The sequence below is a fragment of the Alternaria triticimaculans genome (genome assembly GCF_023758025.1).
Source record: "Alternaria triticimaculans strain BMP 0046 chromosome Unknown scaffold_3, whole genome shotgun sequence".
NCBI classification, from domain to species: Eukaryota; Fungi; Ascomycota; class Dothideomycetes; order Pleosporales; family Pleosporaceae; genus Alternaria; species Alternaria triticimaculans.
Window position 1 is genome coordinate 2,602,582 of NW_026055960.1, and position 17,331 is coordinate 2,619,912.

Consider the following 17,331-nt stretch of genomic DNA (forward strand, 5'->3'; position numbering starts at 1 on the left):
ACCGTTTGTCACCTCCCTTATCCCCGAACGCTTAGCGTTCTTGTACTACCTGGGCATGCAACAACAAAAGCTTGAGGTATTCCTTGGAGCTATTACTATCAGTTTTATTATGCCTCAACTGACGCCATTTTTGCAATGTAGACAATTGACTTCTTCAATAGGAACCTGTTGATTCGTAATATCTGGTTGTGGGTCTCGCTACCATGAAGACCCTCTGGTAGTTCACTTGGAAGACATAGTCGCTCTGGCGATACTACTTGAAATACCAGTCCACATGGCATCTCTGTGGACATCTTTTCGAGTGCAAGATCAAAGGTTGAAAGCTGATCGCAGCAATAACGCGTCAATCCTGCACTTGGAGTCAGATGACTACGCGACTTGATACCCATGGATTGCAAACGCGCAAATTGCTTGGCAGCGCAGCGATGAGTACAACTCAGTCGCAAAGCCTTGCACCATGAGCTTTCCACCTTCGGATACCATCATGAACTTACTTGATCTCCCAGCAGAAATTTTCGCTGCTATCATACACAACTACCTGAACGACTACCTGTATAATGGCCGCGGATGGGCTATGGCAGTTCGCGTACGATATGTCTGCAAAGCGTTCGCGGTTGCAATACACGACGATATGTTTGGTCGATACTCCGCAAGTTTCTACCGCAGCTTCAGTGACGACCGCAAGCAGCGTCTACTGGCACCAAATATGTACACTGTCCTCTCCAAGATGGGCCCCACCCGCTGCCGCTCGACGTACATTCTTGATCACATGGAAGCCACGGTCAATTTTCTCATGGAATTTTCATATTATCAATCGCAAGCGCAGCGCGAACGCTACCGCCTGGCCCTCTGTAACGCCATGTTAGCGGCACTCTCGGTAGACGACATTCTCGCATATCTCTGCCGGGGACCATTCGATGACTCGGTCAAGGTCAGGAAGAATATGGGCCGCGCAGATACGGTGGGAATGCTCGCTGCTGCCGCTGCTGTCAATAGTGAACCTGCCCTTCGTTTCCTTGTTGGCAAGGTATACGACGTAGGTCTACGTAGCGAGCTGTACGGCACGCCGCTCACCGCCGCCGCCGTCAATGGGCATCTTTACTCCGCTTCTTTCATTTACGAACGTATGAAAAAGGGATTCTACAAGCGCAAACAACTGCACAACTCGATCAACGCATGCATGTTCGAGCAGCGTACTACTATACTTCCAACACTCATGTCCTGGTACCTGAAGTATTGCTACTCTGGAAAATTGATCAGGGAAGCAAAGCGGGGCTGGATCGACTGGGCAGTTCGGAATGGTGAAATGGGCGTACTACGATTCAGTTACTATCCTGAGGATGCAATCAATTACATACGCCGATTGGAGCCAACGCCCTTCCACTCAGCCTGTCGATACGGCCACGCGCACATCATCCAATACCTGCTCCAAGTCGATCCCTCCCTGAAATACGCAAATCGTAATCATGAAAAGGGTTATATCGGCTCTAACCAACTATGGGAGGGTCTTACAGTGGCGGTGGAGAATGGCTGGCTTGTGGCTACCAGGCTGCTCATCCGCAGTGGTGTACAGATCACACAAGCAAAGGAAGGCTACTTCCCATCTACACCAGTGCTGTGGTATGCACTCAAGGGAGGACATATCGATATGGTGGTGCTATTGCTGGCTTATGGTGCTGTGGTGCCGAAGAGGAGCTCTGAGCGCAATGGCATTTGGAATCTGGCTGCGAACCACAGTGTGAAGACGGCAAGACTGCTTCAGGACATTTGGGATGAGCAAGAAAGATGCAAGTGAAGGTTAAGGTTGATGGTATACACTAGTGGGTGTGCGCGTTCGTCATCCTATAAGCATGCGACTCGCCTTAGCAGCCGCCCTTTGTGATGTAGCCAAAAAGGTGCATGTAGGATACAGCAGAAAGTCAGCTCCAGATAAGTATCATGCAATAATCTGTCCTGTGAGCTTGTACTGAGATGATTTACCGTGAGTTGGCTGCGATGTATGTGTAGCAGTCACGCCCGCCCATTAGCCCAGCCCGATGCACGCTGTAGATCCACCCGTGGACGCCACGGAAAGGCCCCACATCCCGCGTCGTCACGTCTCTTCCGCGCCGCCGCCACGCGTCACAGCGTACGACGTACCCTCCTGCCTCTAACTTCGCTTCCTGCCCAACTGGCTGTAAAGGCAACAGGATCATATGATACTTAGGTTTTTGTAGCGATCCCGCAATTAGCGACATCGTAACCGCGCATTCGTAATCCTCTAAAGAACCACCAACCTCCCTAGCATATCGCAATCAGCATCTTACTTACCCTCATCACTCACTCTACCTAGCCCAGCCCTCTCAAGATGGGTCGCTGGACAGACATGGACAGCGTAACCTCCCTTGTACACCTCCTGCCAAACCAGACCACTAACACAACCCCCAGGACGCCGAGCGCCTCCCCTCCGGCTTCGAGCGCATAGGCTACGACGCCGACACCCAAACCTACACCTTCCGCGACGCATCCGGTTGCATCTACGAATCCGAGCCCGGAAACCGATACAGCGAGCTGCGTGCCACGGGCGAGCACTCGCAGCCCCCGTCCGACGAGCAGCGACGCGAGCAGGATGAGATGATAGAAGAGGGCAATAAGAGTGCTGTGCGTATGATGTTGCCGTTTGCGCTGTTGGTGCTGGTTTTCTTGTTCCTGGTGTTTAAGCTTGTGAATAGGAGTGATGGGGCTGATACAGTTGTTGCTGGCTGTGGGGATGGGGAGCGCCAGTTGCGGGTTGAGAAGGGGGATACGTGTTGGGCGATTGCGGAGGCGAATGGGTTGAGTGTTGATGGTCTGCTGGGGTTACGAGGGAATCAGGGTGTGGATTGTGGGAATCTCAGGGTAGGGCAGGGCATCTGTGTACCGACGTCGAAGTAAGGGTGGTCCTCTGTCGCTACTCCAGCCTGCTTTACCTACCCATAAGGATATCAGGAAATGGAAAAGAGCATAGTAAGAGGAGGAAGTGGTCACCGCATTTCTCTAGGTCACGATGCTGCAGACTTGGTCACCCATCAACCACCGATGAAGAGTTTCTTCTTACCGACGCCGTGATTTGTTCACGAAGGACCAGGCAACAATCCCAATAATCCATTCAGAGGCACCCAACCCTTTTGGAAGACCACCACGAGGATACCAGGAGTAAAAGCAAAGTCTCAATGGCCCCTGAGATGCATGCACAAAGCGACTCAGAGAAGATCAATGTCAATGTGTTAGACCAAGCCCACAGGAGCTCACGCGCTATCCCCAAGTCGAATGTCGCGTTATGAGCGGCTTGGAAGTTCTGAGCGGATTTCTCGACTCCGACTAGATGCAAAAAGCGCATGATCGTAGCTTCAGGCGTCCTGCGCTGAGAATCGCTTTGCGATTACTGATATGAAGACATCTCTTCATAACGATATTCATGTGCATAGCCCGTATGCTCCACTAAACCGATGCGCCGAGAATTACAGAAATTGAACTTGATATGGTGTTCAAGCCGCGGAACCGGTAAATCGGCGTAAGTCTGAACGTTGTTGACACCTACGCGACACTCAATGTCCTCCCATCCAGGCAGAAATTGCGCTAATGTAACCTCCAGGGTCCAGAAGTCAATTGGTAGAATGCTACCTGGCCATCAGGTTGGTGCAAAAGTCTGCAGGTCCGCCTCGTGGAGATATAGCCTATACTGGTAAAACCCGGCTCGTTTATTCACATCCTTGCTCTTCAGCCTCTCGTAGCGTCGGTTCTTCCCGCATTAAGCAGGTCTCTCGTGTTTACACATTTAAGATTCGGTTATAGCGGATTGGAAAGGATTCTGGGTGGAGGCTACTCCACCAGGGCGTAATTTGGCCCACAGCTACACCTTGGTGTAATGAACTATCTTACGCCCGATACTTGGCTGAGAAACATTCATCGGAGAACAAGTCTTTTTCTAATCCTACAGCTCCAGTTCTCCCGTACGCCTACGATTAGCGTAATCCTTCACAAGAGATGACCGTTCGCGGATTGGCTCATACTTCCCGCAATCTACATCTTCCCGTGTAGGATCACGACCAGGCAGGATTCCAGCCTTGCTCTTACGAAGGTCGATATGCGCGCAACCCGAGTGAAAGAAAGGTAAAAACAGCACGTTCCAGTCGCAGTCAGTCGCATGACGTATAAAGCCAGCAGCTTTTCTTCTTTGTTACATTCCTCTTTATCCTCATCAAGTCAATAACAACAACAACACCACCACACTCGAATTTGCCTCTCTTCTCATCAAACTCTTCACGATGAAGCTCTCTATTCCTCTCATCGCTTTGGCTTCGGCCACCAGCACCATGGCCGGCTGCTATGGCAGCGGCAAGCCCTACCTCAACGACTGCAACAAGAATTCGTTCCTTGATGCTGCTGACGACCTGTGTAAATCGTTAACCCTCGCGGGATATTTCAACTATCGCCAAACGAAGAAAGCATGCGCCCCGGCCAGGTGCAATGGCATCAAGATGAACTACGAAGTGGGATGGAAGGGTAGCAGCGGAGGACATACCTTGGCTGTAGAAGACTGCAAAAGGCGTCTTAAAGAAAACATCAACAACTGTCCATTGGGCGGCACTCAGACGGTCGCTGACTGGTTTTTCAAGTAAGTGGCTGTACACATGGCGCGAACTGTGCGATGAGGACGAGAGCTAACGCCGTGGGATTATAGGTCTGACCCTAATGACGGTGGCTGCTGATCGAACCAATTTGGTTGGTTCAACAGTGTCGAAGAAGTTGTGATTGGGATCTGTGAAGGCGGGAAAGTGAAGGGCGATATACCAGCGACACAGCGTACCGACATTGGATAGATGATTAATGAACAAGGATACTTGCCGACTTGACTTCTGTGCTCTGTTGATTTCCTCCCCATACGTCGAGTTTTGAACCGCAGCCCGCCCAGGTTGCGTTCCTGAAGTGATGTTGCAGTCAGAGTGACTAAGGAGCAGCTGACGCAGGGTGGCAAGGAAAGCCCAGGTTAGGCGTCCTATTAGCTCAATTTGACACCTTTCAGGTTAGCTTCGGTCGCGACGGCTCCACTGCGGGCTGTCCCTCCAAAGTCACATCAGTCGACAAACCTCATTCCTCAACGCGCCCAACACCATCATCAGCGCATTCAACTAGAAGCGCGCATGAGCCCAGATTTCTCTTTCATCATTTCGATTATATTCCGTGATCTACTCAGGTTACCGTGTAGTAGGCAAAGGCCTCGTTTCTGGATCCCGCGAATCTGGCCACACCTGGGCATATGTCCATCGTTCCTTCGTCTACCTGCAGCCGACTTCTCCACAGCCATTTTACCCGTATCCACCATATGGATGTATGAGTCTGTTTGCTAGATTACTACTGGTAAGCATGGAACGTTAAAGTAATACGAAATAATTAATCCAGATACACCGTCTCTTGAGACTGAATTGCTCTGAGCAAAGAAAAGCGAAACTTACCGAGTTTTGAGAGACAGATCTATTTCGGGCCTTGCATACCGACATCGAGTCCAGGATCGGCGCCGTGATCAACCAACAACTTGAAGATATCGAAACGGCTTTGTTGAGCGGCGAGGCGCAGAGAAGTTGACAGACCCTTAGCATTGGGGCGTAGGCGATCAGAATTTGCGCTGGCCGCCATGACGCGCTCAAGTGCATTCAAGTCTCCTCTCCTTACCGCAGTGTTGATCAAACCGTGGAATTGAGCGCGCTCTGTCCATTCGGATGAGTCCATGTTGCTGCGGTCAAACAGGCCGGCATCCAACAAGAAGGATACGAGAACACGGAAGAGCTGAGGATCGAAACGATGGCGTCTGCCATATCCATATACGTAGGAATGCGGGTCGGCTATCGTGAGGAAGCTCCGTCTGAATTCTTTTCGCATACTTGGCGTGGACAGTGCAATCAGCCTTCCCAGGAAGCCCATCAATTCAGATGCACAGGCTTCTTCGAACCAGTCCCTGAGGTAGCGTATCTCCTTGTGCTTGGCATTTGAGATGTACCATTCCAGCAAAACCAGCGCGATGGGCTCATTGCTCCGGATAGCATGCATAATGCCGCTTACGACCGTCATGGTTTGTACTTTCATGATCTGGCTCACAGTTGATCGCTGAGTATGAGATAGTAGTACCTCAACAAGATCGAGGTCATCGTTTTGCACGGCCAACTCCAGCGCACAACCCAGCTCAGATCCTGTCGAGCACTTTGTCCACATGGCACCCTGCTCGGTAGTAAGTGCGCAGACAGTGTCCCTCTTTCCCATGATGACTGCGACACTCAAAGCCTCTTGACGCCCCGATGACGACATGACCCTGCTCCTCCTTTTGTCACCCGGCTTATAGGCGAGCTTGCAGATATTCGGGGTTTTGATCAGAGCGCCGATTACACCGCGGACCCAAATCGAGCGCTTTTCAGGCGAGGTATCACCGCTGACGTTAACGAGAACGTCGACAATCTTGTTGATATGCGTGGGGAGAACGTCATTGGCGCCGTACAGTGCGAGCACTCGGTGCTCGAGGAAGGGTCTGAGTATGTTTCGCAAAAATGCCGACTCGCGCTTACCCAGGTTCCAATAGGCTGAGGCAGGCTGCTTGGCAAGCACCTCTGTTCTGATGTGCTCGCAGAAAGTTCCTGTAGTCGTCAGCAATGCTATGCGTCATCAGTGGTGACATAATCGATTACTGCACACACTGCGACGAAGCCAGGCTCGTCGGATACCGTCCACCTTGACATAGTGCGCTATGACAGACTCGAAGATTTCGGTTGGAAGATCGAGTAGCTCCATGGCGGGATACGTTCGGTTGCGAAATGGTGTAGTTGCAGCAATGGCGAGGGTCGTGACAAAAGATTTGCTGACTTGCCGACCTCGTATGTGTCGAGGCACAGACCCGCAAGCACGAGACACTGCAGCTCGTGGTATTTAGAGTCTCGGTAATGGTGAGTGATCAAAAGAGAAAGCGGGGTGTACTTTGACCAGGTCAATGCATTCACTGACGTCGAGACGCTAGGTAAGATTAAGGTCTAAGATCCTTGTCATGGGTTTAGGCTACGTAGAGACCCTATTATATCAATCCCCACACCCCCGTGCGGACATCACTAGTAAACGCTCATACGACTGAACTTCCCGCAGCCCCATCTTTATCATCACATTCTACTCTTTTTCCAACAAGCCGCGAATGTGAAGATCGACCAAACTCAACAATTGTTGTGCGAAGCTGTAGATCAGGTCATTAGTCCGTTCAACATTTCTAGAGAGAGTTTTTGTGAGAGAGCTTACCTTTGGCAAAGAATGCGTAAGTGTCCGCGTTGTTGAGGTTATCCGTGGAGTTGAGCGTGATAAAGTTATCGTATCCGTATTTGACATCTCCGACGCTGAACAGTGCATGAGAGAGCTCATGCGTCATCGTCTTGGTCTTGTCGCCTTCATGACATTCTGGATGATCAATCTGGTACCACGCATCGAACCAAAAGGGGCAGAACCTGACGTGGAGTTCCTCGCCAGCCCACACAGTCATCCCCAATACACCCGGTCCACAGCCGTCGAGGTTGTTGCAGAAGATCTTGACGCGACCCTCGTTCATGTTGCGACATTCAGATCCCATCGCGAGAAAGCCGTCGTTGAGCTTCTTGCGAATCTGCTCAGTGTCGTCCTTGAAGAACTCCATGATCCTCGTGTGATTGCCAGCGTCGGAAAGCGAGTTCTGCCAGGCGGAGTAGGCGCGATCTGAGCACAGACTGCGACATTGGTCTAGAATGTCGTACTGTTCGTGGGTGCAACCGCCTTGGAGGTTGAATTCCGCATTCCATACGCTCGAAAGCCAAGTCTGACGGGTCGCGGCTGCTTCAGATCCATCGATGTTGACGGTAAGAGTGTTGGAGACGAAGGAGATGGTCTCTACGACCGATGATCCAGAGGTCGCATAGAGGAAGGTGCCCTGCGACACCAAATCGACCATACCGCCAGCGCCAAGATCGTAAACGTGGGCGATATCGAAGTGCTTGTCGACTGTCTCTGAGGGTGACAAAGTCTGGAATGATGAGTCTGCAAGCGCAGTGAGGTCGATGTCAACGTGAATACCGTAGAAAGGGAGCTTGTTGCCTGTACAATACATTAGTGTCTGCTCCGCCGTGCATCGGAAGCGACCTACCATCTTTCACAACAGTAACCTTGTTGACGGCCAAGTCGCTTAGAAGACCATCAACTTTGACTAGGCGCAAAGGCTCGGATCCGGTGTTCTTGATTGAGATCTTGACATTGGTGTTGCCCGCCATTTCCAAGTTGACTTGGACTTGAGGCGAAGAGGACGCCGAATTTGATGTACTTGGAAGAGCTAGAGTACCAGTAGCCAACGCGAACGCTGCAAATAAGCTAGAGTAGAGGAACTTCATCGCTTCTAGCCGTTCAATCGGTTGAGCTGAGGTATACGGGAGACGAAGTCCAGGATATGGTAGTATAATCTATACAGCACAAAGATATGACAGGAAGGATACGGGAGAAAGAAGGAGTCAAAGGTTGTAAAGGAGGAATATATAATACAGGGGAGACGATCTACCAAAGGGGTGAGGCGAGAGAGGGATCTCGTGATTGACCCAGGGGCTAACGTCCACCTGACGACCTTTACGCGGACTTTTTATCCTTTACAGATGAGATTATACCGTTATTTATCCATAAATAATACCCAATATAAGCTAATTGCAAAGCCGTTTGACCTGTGTGTGGTAGGCTCGTCTTGTGACTTTACTATGCACTGACCCCTTATCAGCTCCTTCACTACCCTTTCCCAGTAAATGTCTTGCTCAGTCATCTTTCCCAAATGCGCCAAAAGGAGCATTGACTAGTTCAAATCTTTCACGAGATAATTTCTCCTCCTGCGACTAGCTTAGCATGAGTAGCTGAATACGTGTCACTACCGTCACGTCATCAGAACTTGTCAAGTACCTGTATGGACTACAATCATGACTCGACGGCACAAGGATACCTGAGCCGTGTATTTGCCGCATACATGTAGTTCACCTCTATCATATCACATGTTTAATCCGAGCACTTGATACATACATCTTCATTATATACACAACCTAGTCAAGGTGTTCTGACTACGTACCCTCCAGCCTCAAACTCAGAGACTCAACTCCACAGACCACCAATTCTCACCCACCAACACGGAATCCAACATCTCACCCTCCTCAATGCCTCGATGGCCAAGAACAGCCTCTAGCAGAGGGAAACTTCTCTTTGCAGGGCCACCATGGAAAATCGTGACGAAGAACCGAATCCGCTTGCCCAGTTTCTCCACCTCATCTCTCGCCCAAGCAATGTAGCGCAGTTCTTGAAGTTCTGCGACATCTCCAGTGTCGTAGTACTCGTACTGGATTTCGACCGCCCAGTGCGTATACCTGTCCTTTGCCATTCTCTTGATGGCCCCAGCGAACTGGAAGCGACTTGGCCAGCGCAATCCATAGTGGACTGTAGCCTCTCGACGCATATCTCGGTTTTGACAAAGGTTTGGCGATGCGCGTGTATATAGCTTGAGAGCTTTGAACAGCTCCCAGCCGTACTGTCTGGTGCTCACCTTCACCGAGCTTCTGCCTTCTCGCTGCCTTCTCGCTGCCTTCTCTCGTTCTCGACAGGGTATTGAATGACGACCCGCATGAACGAGTTTAGTGTGCGTTTTGCGGTTCGGCTGAGTCGCTTTGTTACTTGGAGATCGACCTCCGCGGGAGTGAGTTCGGCGAATAGAGATTCAGCCTCTCGGCATATTGCTTTGCAGGCGAGGAGGAGGTTCGTAGACGATGGGTGTTGCTCCAGATGTCCTTGTAGATTGATGGAGCCGGGCGCGGAGGTGCTTTGTGCCGATCGGCGTGAAGAGTGTATGAAGCACATGTCAAGTGCGTAGTAGTAGATCCTGTTGCGGATTTCTCCAGGCAACTGGAACAGCGGACTCTGTGTTTGAGCGTGCATGGCTGAAGTGGTGTCATCGGAGAGCTTCGCCATCTTGATCGTCGATCTTGATGAGTGTCAGCTTGTGTGCGCGCATTACGAAGAGGCTGGTTTCTATAAACTGCATTTGAGTGAACCATAGCCTGATCGTAAACAGTATGTCCTACGTTAGCACAGAATAAATTAGTAGACATCGACTCCCACTACGCTACAGAACAAGTTCTGGCGTTCGTTGTCACAAACCAAAATCTGAACGCTTGACCGAAACGTAACGCAAATGAAAGAACGCTCGATTCATTAACTTGTTAGGGAGAGTAGTACTTACTGGTCTCGTAGCGGGTGTGACTGATCGAAAAAAATGAATACGCAGTACTGGAGATCAGAACAACAAGAGCGTTTGCGACTAGCGCGGTGTTACCAGATGGTTGCCTGGCAAACGGACGGGGACGCGTTGATGACGTTGACAAGACAACGTGGAAAATGAGCGATCAAACAAGGCTACTTAGTCTGAGAAGGAGACCTTGCAAAGAGCGGCGAGTATAATTTGAAGAAGGCGGCTGAGATATGACAGGATGACAATAACAGGGAAACTGCGTACTTACATCGTGTCCTTCTGGCTACGATTACCATCTTGGGAGCCAATCGCATTGAGCCTGTTGACTGAAGCATTGCCACGAGCATAAAAATCCTGGGTGAACCGCGATCTTGTGACTAGCTTTCGATCACCTGAAGAAGCAACATTCTCCTGTCGCGGTGAAGGCAGATTACCAGAACATCGACCCTGCGTTACATGTCTTTCTATTGCTCTTTTACTTGCTGCTGCCTACCTTCTCTTTCCCTACCACAACCTTATCGCCGCGAACCTCTTTTGCAGGCACTAGGGAAAACATGACCGAAAGCATGGAAACTGACTGTTCTGATAGACATCGAGCTGCATCGCCAGCACTGACGGACACCTCGGAGCTGACCACACTATCAAGATCTCCAAGCCCAATCCCTGAGTACAACGCCTACGCTTCTCCCAAGAAGTGCCAAGCCATTTCGAGCGCATCAGATGGGCAGGAGCAAGGTGGCTTCGGAGCCCTCGATAGGATCCCCATGGAGTTACGACAAGACATATACAGCCTCGCATTCGATATCGACGAGCCTGTCGTAGTCAAGGAGTGCTGCCACCCTGGAACAACCAAGCGGATGCTCGAGCTATGTCCCAAGCATGGCGCCAAGGCTAAATCTGGAGCAGGTCGTTTTAACATCCTCCAGGTCTCCAAAGCAATCAGAACGGAGGCAATGTGGGTCGTCTACGACAAAACCCCTCTTCTCCTCAACACTGAGGGCAGTATAAGCAGGTACTACACCACCCTCCCCCGCCCGCGTACTCTCCGCAAGGTCATCGGCTACAGGAAGCCTACTACATGCAAGAGCGCAATCTGGAAGACAGCCAACCAGTTCCGTACCACCAAGATCGACCTCTCGGAAGACCTGCTGCAATACGGCAATCCGTACGCCTTTATCGATCGTCTGGTATGCATCGTAACACTACTGTGCAAGGAGCAAGACAAGGACCACGTCGCTTCGAAATCTGTGCACCTTAACCTCGGCAGCTTCTTCCAGCAAATGCTCCCTTTCAACGAAAAATCCCAGCTAGATTCGCGGTATGGAGAGTATCTCGACTGGTTGTTCTTCCATTCCGACACCCACGAGCCTGACCACGACAAGCTCGCGAAAGGTATAGTACGCAGCCTGCAGCGACTGGTGGCTACGATCGGCAAGCACTCTGGCCGCGAGCAGTGGAAGATCTTCGTGAAGACTGATATTGCGGAGGAGGACGAGGGCGGTGCGAAGGCGCTGTTCGATTTCCAGGTCGCTTGCGCGGAGCAAGGTGTTGAGGTCTGTCCTTTGGAGAGCTAAATGCCCGGCTTCAGAAAGGGCGGACGATCATGAGTCTGGTACGGCGTCGGCGCGTTCGCGAAGGGTACGAGAGGTCGTATCATGGCAGATCGATTACGGGATTGCAAACGTCAGTATAGCACAAATGAACAAAAGCGTGATTTTCAGCTGCACGTTTTACTTGTACGAGTATACTTGGGCAAAACATGGCGAACCAATGCTTTGGATCGCGTGGTGTTGACGCGTATCTCGCAAGACTAGGTATCCAAGGAGAGATGACGCGACAACGCGGAGATATTACAAGACGCTAGTTACGTCATCCATCCGCCATGGACTCACTATCAGGGGTAATGACACCTGCGCAGCACCGTCCAAGTAGCAATTTCCGAGACACATAGAATTGTAGCTTCAGGAGTCTCAAGCAAGGCTACTTTGAAAGACCACAGCCTGCCTACCCCAAAAGGCTAAGCCTCTCAAACATCTTCACCACAGGCGCCTCCCTCTTCTTCCCAACCTCCTGCAAGCTATCCCAAAGCGTCGCATCCCCACCCGTAGGTTTCATCGCCTCGCCTTCAACTCCAATCGGTGCCCCGTTGGCAGCCTCAGGGCTTCCAACAGCCGCAGGTGGATACATCTCCTTGATAGCATCTTGACACCGTTCCATGACCTCGTTGACAGCGTTGGACACAGCATCAGCACGCTCCCTCATGCCCCGCCTAACCAAACCCTCAACAAGCCGCTGAATCTCTTCTTGCATGCTGTTGATGCGCTCGATGAGGCGTTCGATGGAGTTGGTGAGATACTCTTCTTCGTATACTGTGCCCTTTTTACCGCGCGCACGCTTCCTCTCTTCTCTCCGCTTGTTCTTGCTTGTCTTGCGCGTCGTTGTTGTGTTGACCGTGCCAGTCTGGTTTGTGTACCTGGTCATGAATGTGCCACCACTCGTTGTATCTGTGGGCGCCAAAGAGATATTGTCGGGGATATTGGCATCGGCAGGACCGTCGATCATACCCTCGTAGAAGGCCAGCGGATCCTCTGCTTTCTTGGCCCTAAGTTCCTTGAGTCGAGGTACTTGTGCTTGCAGTTGACCCTTCATGTCGGCGAGGAATTCTGTCATGTCTGCGCTGCGCTCAACGAGGCCGGGGTCGATGATTTCGGTGATGAGAGAGGGCTCGCGGCGGAGTGTGACGATGCGAATTGCTTCGGCGAAGTGGCAGCCTCGGCATAAGAGACGTGCCGCGGACGCAAGGTCGGAGAGGTAGTCGAGTGTTATTGATGAAGCTGACAGGTAGTCTTTGGATTCTGTGAGACCTTCTGCAAGATCTGTCGCAATGCTTGAGAGTTCATCCGCGCTTACATCGGCGAGAATGGCCGACGACAAAGCCTCACGCCAGAGGTTGGCTGAACGGTAGCATGGCCAAGCTGAGGCATGGTCGTTGAGGTATTCGTACGCCAATGCAGCTTCTTTGTTCTTGTTGTTGGCACTCAGGAAGTCTGCGTACAACCTCATGATTTCCTTCAGACGGGTGCTGTCGTATTGGTACATGCTCAAGGCTTCAGGGTAGAGATCGTGCTTTTGCACATAGTCTTGTACCTCATCGTAGGCTTGAAGATCTTTGAGATGCGTGAGCGCTTTCGCTCTTCGTCCGAGCTGGTCGTCGATCTTGAACTTGCGACGAGTTTCGGGCAGATCTTGCAGAGACTGCAGGTGTGGCAGATACTCTCGCGGATCCTATTGAGGGTCAGCTACTAATGCGACCCATGCATTCGATCAGCATACCTTTTGTGACTGTTGAGCGATGAGCAGGGCGAGGTCAAGGTTGTACAGTCCCAAAGATGTGTCGTATAGTTGGTTGACGTCTGCAAGGAAGCATATGTGTTCGGCGGCCTTATCAGTGAGGGGATCGCTAGATGCTGTGACATGTTAGAACTGCGGAAAACGCAAATGTATAAGACTCACCTTGTAGGCGACCTATCATAGCAAGACCTGTTTCTAGAGCTGGTGGTGTCTTGGAGACATGGGCTGTGATGATGTTTTGCAGGTGCGCGTCCTTATACTGAGACTTCTCTAATACGGCCAGGAAAGCGTCGCATATCCGGTTTACTTTGTTCTCAACTTGGTCTTGGGAGAGCTTTGGCTTCGTAGCCAGATCTTTCGTCTTCAATGTTTCCTTATACATGGTCTCCGACACGTCCTCGTTACTTAAACAGTTAGCAACCATCTCCTAAGATATGTGGTTAATCGCTTACCGGAGCTGCGCCAGGAGCAAGTCAATGTGTTCGATCTTCTTGATCTGTGAAATGATCTTTTCCAAGCTCGCCATGAACCGCTCCGGGTCGTGGTCATGAAGTATGTTCAGATCAACTCGCTGATTACGACAAGCAAAGAAGGCTTCATCGTAACGCTCTGCCTCGATGTGGCGACGGATAGCAGCAAGCACAAGCGCTCGCGGATAGATCGTCTCAAGATTACCTCTTGGCATCTGCAACACGACTGAGTATGTCGTTGGCATCACCGTCACGATCTTAGCTCCTCTCTCGATGCTTCTGCATCTCTCATCCTTTTGGGGTTCATCCGCGGGTACTTCGAGCTCTGGGTAATGTCAGAACATGCTCCCTGTTCTCATACCATAAGGCGGACTTACCATCTGCACTAGCGAGATGCACGAACTTGAGTAGATGTTGTGTCGTTGTGAAAATAAGATGCGCAGTAGTAACCACGAAAGAAGTGCAGTTGCGGACCAGAATGCGCTCATTGGCGTATAGCACTCCACTCTTTGTCAATCCAAATGCCAATGTCTGGCCGTGTTAGCCAGCTGATGCGACCTCGCGGAGAGTGTGTTTGCGTACCTGGCCTTCAACATTGATCACTTGAACCTCGGGCGCAAACGAAGGAAACTTATGCACAAAAGGCGTTAGGGGAGCACAATCCGATCTCAGCTCATCTACAACGACCTGATGTAAGGCACCATTCTGAAACTCGATGTACGGCGTTTCTTGATGAACGTTGGAAAGAAGTATGGACGCGTTCTCGGTCTCCATTATGTGTCCTTGAGGTAGTAACACATCGCCTTCGGACTGCCAGAGCGAGCTTTCCTCTTCGTCCCAGCTGTCTGATAGTACGAAGATCTGATCCTCACCAAAGAACGTGACGTGACGTGGTGAGCCATGACTTATCGCATCACTGCGCCAGATGAGACTAGGCTTGGGTATAGGCCGCTTGTTGAGATCGAGAGCGTATACGGCAAGGTCGACGTCGGAGAGCACTGCCAAGCGATTGCCAGATTTTGAAAGCGCTACGTCCATGGGTTTTGAGTCGAGAGCCAGAGTGTGAAGTGACATGGGAGGTGGCACATTCGCGATGCGAAGTGGTGTGAGTTTCAGGGATACTTGCAGTAATCAGTATCAGACAAATCACGCACATAGAGTGCATCACTCACATCCATCTATTGATGCGACCATGCCAAAATCGTTCGGCGGGGCGACTGAGCCAGCCGAGATTGTGGACGCGTACTCAAGCACTTGAAGCGCATCTGGACTGTACTTAGTCATATTAACCTCGTGTTGACGAGGGCCAACTTACCTGGAGTTGACAAAGCTACCACAAGCGGACGCTCAGCATGCCAGCTACATATGACTGTTCGAGGAGCGGCGTCCGGAAATCGAAGTTCTTGCTTGAGATAGTAGTGGTAGTTACTCATTGTCCAAAGTTGTACTTTGTCAGGATATGACACAGCTAAGACGTTGGAGTCGCTATTCCACTTGAGTGTTAACGGAATCGAGAGGGCTGCAAGCTCTTCCGGTGTAAATCGAAGATCGAACTGGCCGTGGCGAAGACCATTGCGCTCGAAGAATACCACTTCAATCTTATCTTTGGTGCGACGGGTACTCGCAATCAGATTACCCGATGGTCGCCAACTGAGAGCTCCTTCAAGGCCGTCCACGGGCTCGCTCACACTGTCCAGCTGTCCTTCCCGGGAGTAGACACGGATCATGCGACGGCGTTCTTCCTCGACCTTGCTTACTGCAAACCATGCGCCGTCACCTCTCCAGCTTATCGTGACAGAGCGATCGTCGAATGGGCTCAGTACACCCTCGTCGATACTTTCTGGCACTGTTGGATCTTGCAGTGCTCTGGCTCGTTTGCCCTTGAACTGTGTCTCTTTCTTTCCCCACCCCACAGAGACATGACTGGAGACGTTGACATCTTCGGGAGTGAGATTGATACTCGCAATGTTTTCGATATCGCGGCTCATCAATAGTAAAGTGTCCGCCTGTGTGGTGATGGCGAGAAGTTCTTCATCTGGTGACCACGCCGCAGCAGAGATACCGGCATCGACTGAGCCCACGATCTCAACTAGCTCTTCTGTAGATGATGGGTCCTCTCGCACGAGCACGATGTCTCCTCCGGCCAAAATTAAACATGATGTCGAAGTGTCGGCGAAATGGTGCAGGCTCAAGATTGAGTCATGGGTAAGCGAGGGCAGCGGGCACGGCGCATCCCACGATGCGATGCTTTCAAGCTTTTCCTCGACGCCGTTGCGAGTATGATGCAGTCTCTTGAGTTCGATAGTCGCACGTGATTCCGAAGGGCCGAAGGCGCATACCAGCGCATTTGATGCGGCGTCCCATGCAGTCGCCGTTAACGGTAGTGGCTCGTCTCCGGAAAATCGCAGGAGCGACCTGCCTACTATCTTTAGATTTCGCATTGCCGAAGGATCATGGACTGTGTTCGTGGCAATGTTGCGTCCTGTTGCTCGAATGACTGGTCACTAGCCCCGTTGGCAGAATCGCGCTTCCGAATTTTTGGTGATGCTAGCGCCGAGCTTCTACCGAAGGGTAACGCAACGCATCTCATCGTCATCAAGGTGTTGCAATTGAACCACGTTCGCTCACCGTCCATCCCCTGGTTCGCATTTGCTCAGAAAATGCTACTTCTCAATAGTGCTGGTTCATGGTAGAGGAGAATTGCAGAACCTCGTTTCGAAGTTAAAGAGACGGCTCTTGCCCACCGAGGTATCCAACAAGTATCATTAGGACTTGTAATCTGCATGCATTGGATCATGATGGAAGACAGACAATGAAATTGATGCTGTGGTGTCTATACGGGTCTCCGAGCGACCCTCCGATATTCTACAAATCCCGTGTCCTTCCCATAGTCCAGTATCGTGCCCACGCTCCGAATGACTGCATCTATTTGTTCTTCTTCGTCTGCCAGACTGTTGTAGAGATTCTGTTAGATAAGTTCTCATAGTAGATATCAGCGAGTCGGGCGCCTCACCAGCAAGGAGGAATGGCAGGGAGAATCCGGTGGCTGCGAATGTTAGCACAACCCAGTGATTGCGACGCGCCAGTGCGTACCCATAAATCCCCAGTACTTGAAGGCAAAGCCCTTCTTCAGCGGATCAAATGGCAAGTTGCTGCGCGGGCCCTCGGGGTAGTGGTATGGGCTGGCGAACTGGGCGCGGGTGGATTGGAAGCCGCGGCGGGCGA

General features: G+C 51.2%; 6 protein-coding genes across 6 annotated transcripts; 3 read left to right on the forward strand and 3 right to left on the reverse strand.

Annotated features, from left to right (window-relative positions):
- Positions 1-484: 484 nt before the first annotated feature.
- J4E78_003562 (uncharacterized protein) lies at positions 485-1,795 on the forward strand (the record flags this gene model as incomplete). The annotated part of the gene is made up of 1 exon (XM_049364200.1): positions 485-1,795. One exon carries the CDS (start codon positions 485-487, stop codon positions 1,793-1,795), a length of 1,311 nt encoding a protein of 436 aa, XP_049224865.1.
- A 570-nt stretch (positions 1,796-2,365) lies between these two features.
- On the forward strand, positions 2,366-2,913 carry J4E78_003563 (uncharacterized protein; the record flags this gene model as incomplete). The annotated part of the gene is made up of 2 exons (XM_049364201.1): positions 2,366-2,374; positions 2,428-2,913. The coding sequence occupies 2 exons, from the start codon at positions 2,366-2,368 to the stop codon at positions 2,911-2,913; spliced, it is 495 nt and encodes a 164-aa protein (XP_049224866.1).
- Positions 2,914-5,493: 2,580 nt separating this feature from the next.
- Positions 5,494-6,746, reverse strand: J4E78_003564 (uncharacterized protein; the record flags this gene model as incomplete). The annotated part of the gene is made up of 2 exons (XM_049364202.1): positions 5,494-6,538; positions 6,739-6,746. 2 exons carry the CDS (start codon positions 6,744-6,746, stop codon positions 5,494-5,496), a joined length of 1,053 nt encoding a protein of 350 aa, XP_049224867.1.
- A 515-nt stretch (positions 6,747-7,261) lies between these two features.
- On the reverse strand, positions 7,262-8,285 carry J4E78_003565 (uncharacterized protein; the record flags this gene model as incomplete). The annotated part of the gene is made up of 2 exons (XM_049364203.1): positions 7,262-8,112; positions 8,162-8,285. 2 exons carry the CDS (start codon positions 8,283-8,285, stop codon positions 7,262-7,264), a joined length of 975 nt encoding a protein of 324 aa, XP_049224868.1.
- Positions 8,286-11,049: 2,764 nt separating this feature from the next.
- On the forward strand, positions 11,050-11,859 carry J4E78_003566 (uncharacterized protein; the record flags this gene model as incomplete). Its single annotated transcript, XM_049364204.1, has 2 exons — positions 11,050-11,054; positions 11,076-11,859. 2 exons carry the CDS (start codon positions 11,050-11,052, stop codon positions 11,857-11,859), a joined length of 789 nt encoding a protein of 262 aa, XP_049224869.1.
- Positions 11,860-12,289: 430 nt separating this feature from the next.
- On the reverse strand, positions 12,290-16,741 carry J4E78_003567 (uncharacterized protein; the record flags this gene model as incomplete). The annotated part of the gene is made up of 9 exons (XM_049364205.1): positions 12,290-13,570; positions 13,619-13,752; positions 13,799-14,040; positions 14,089-14,431; positions 14,484-14,637; positions 14,689-15,227; positions 15,279-15,371; positions 15,422-16,525; positions 16,735-16,741. The coding sequence occupies 9 exons, from the start codon at positions 16,739-16,741 to the stop codon at positions 12,290-12,292; spliced, it is 3,897 nt and encodes a 1,298-aa protein (XP_049224870.1).
- Between the last annotated feature and the right edge of the window lie 590 nt (positions 16,742-17,331).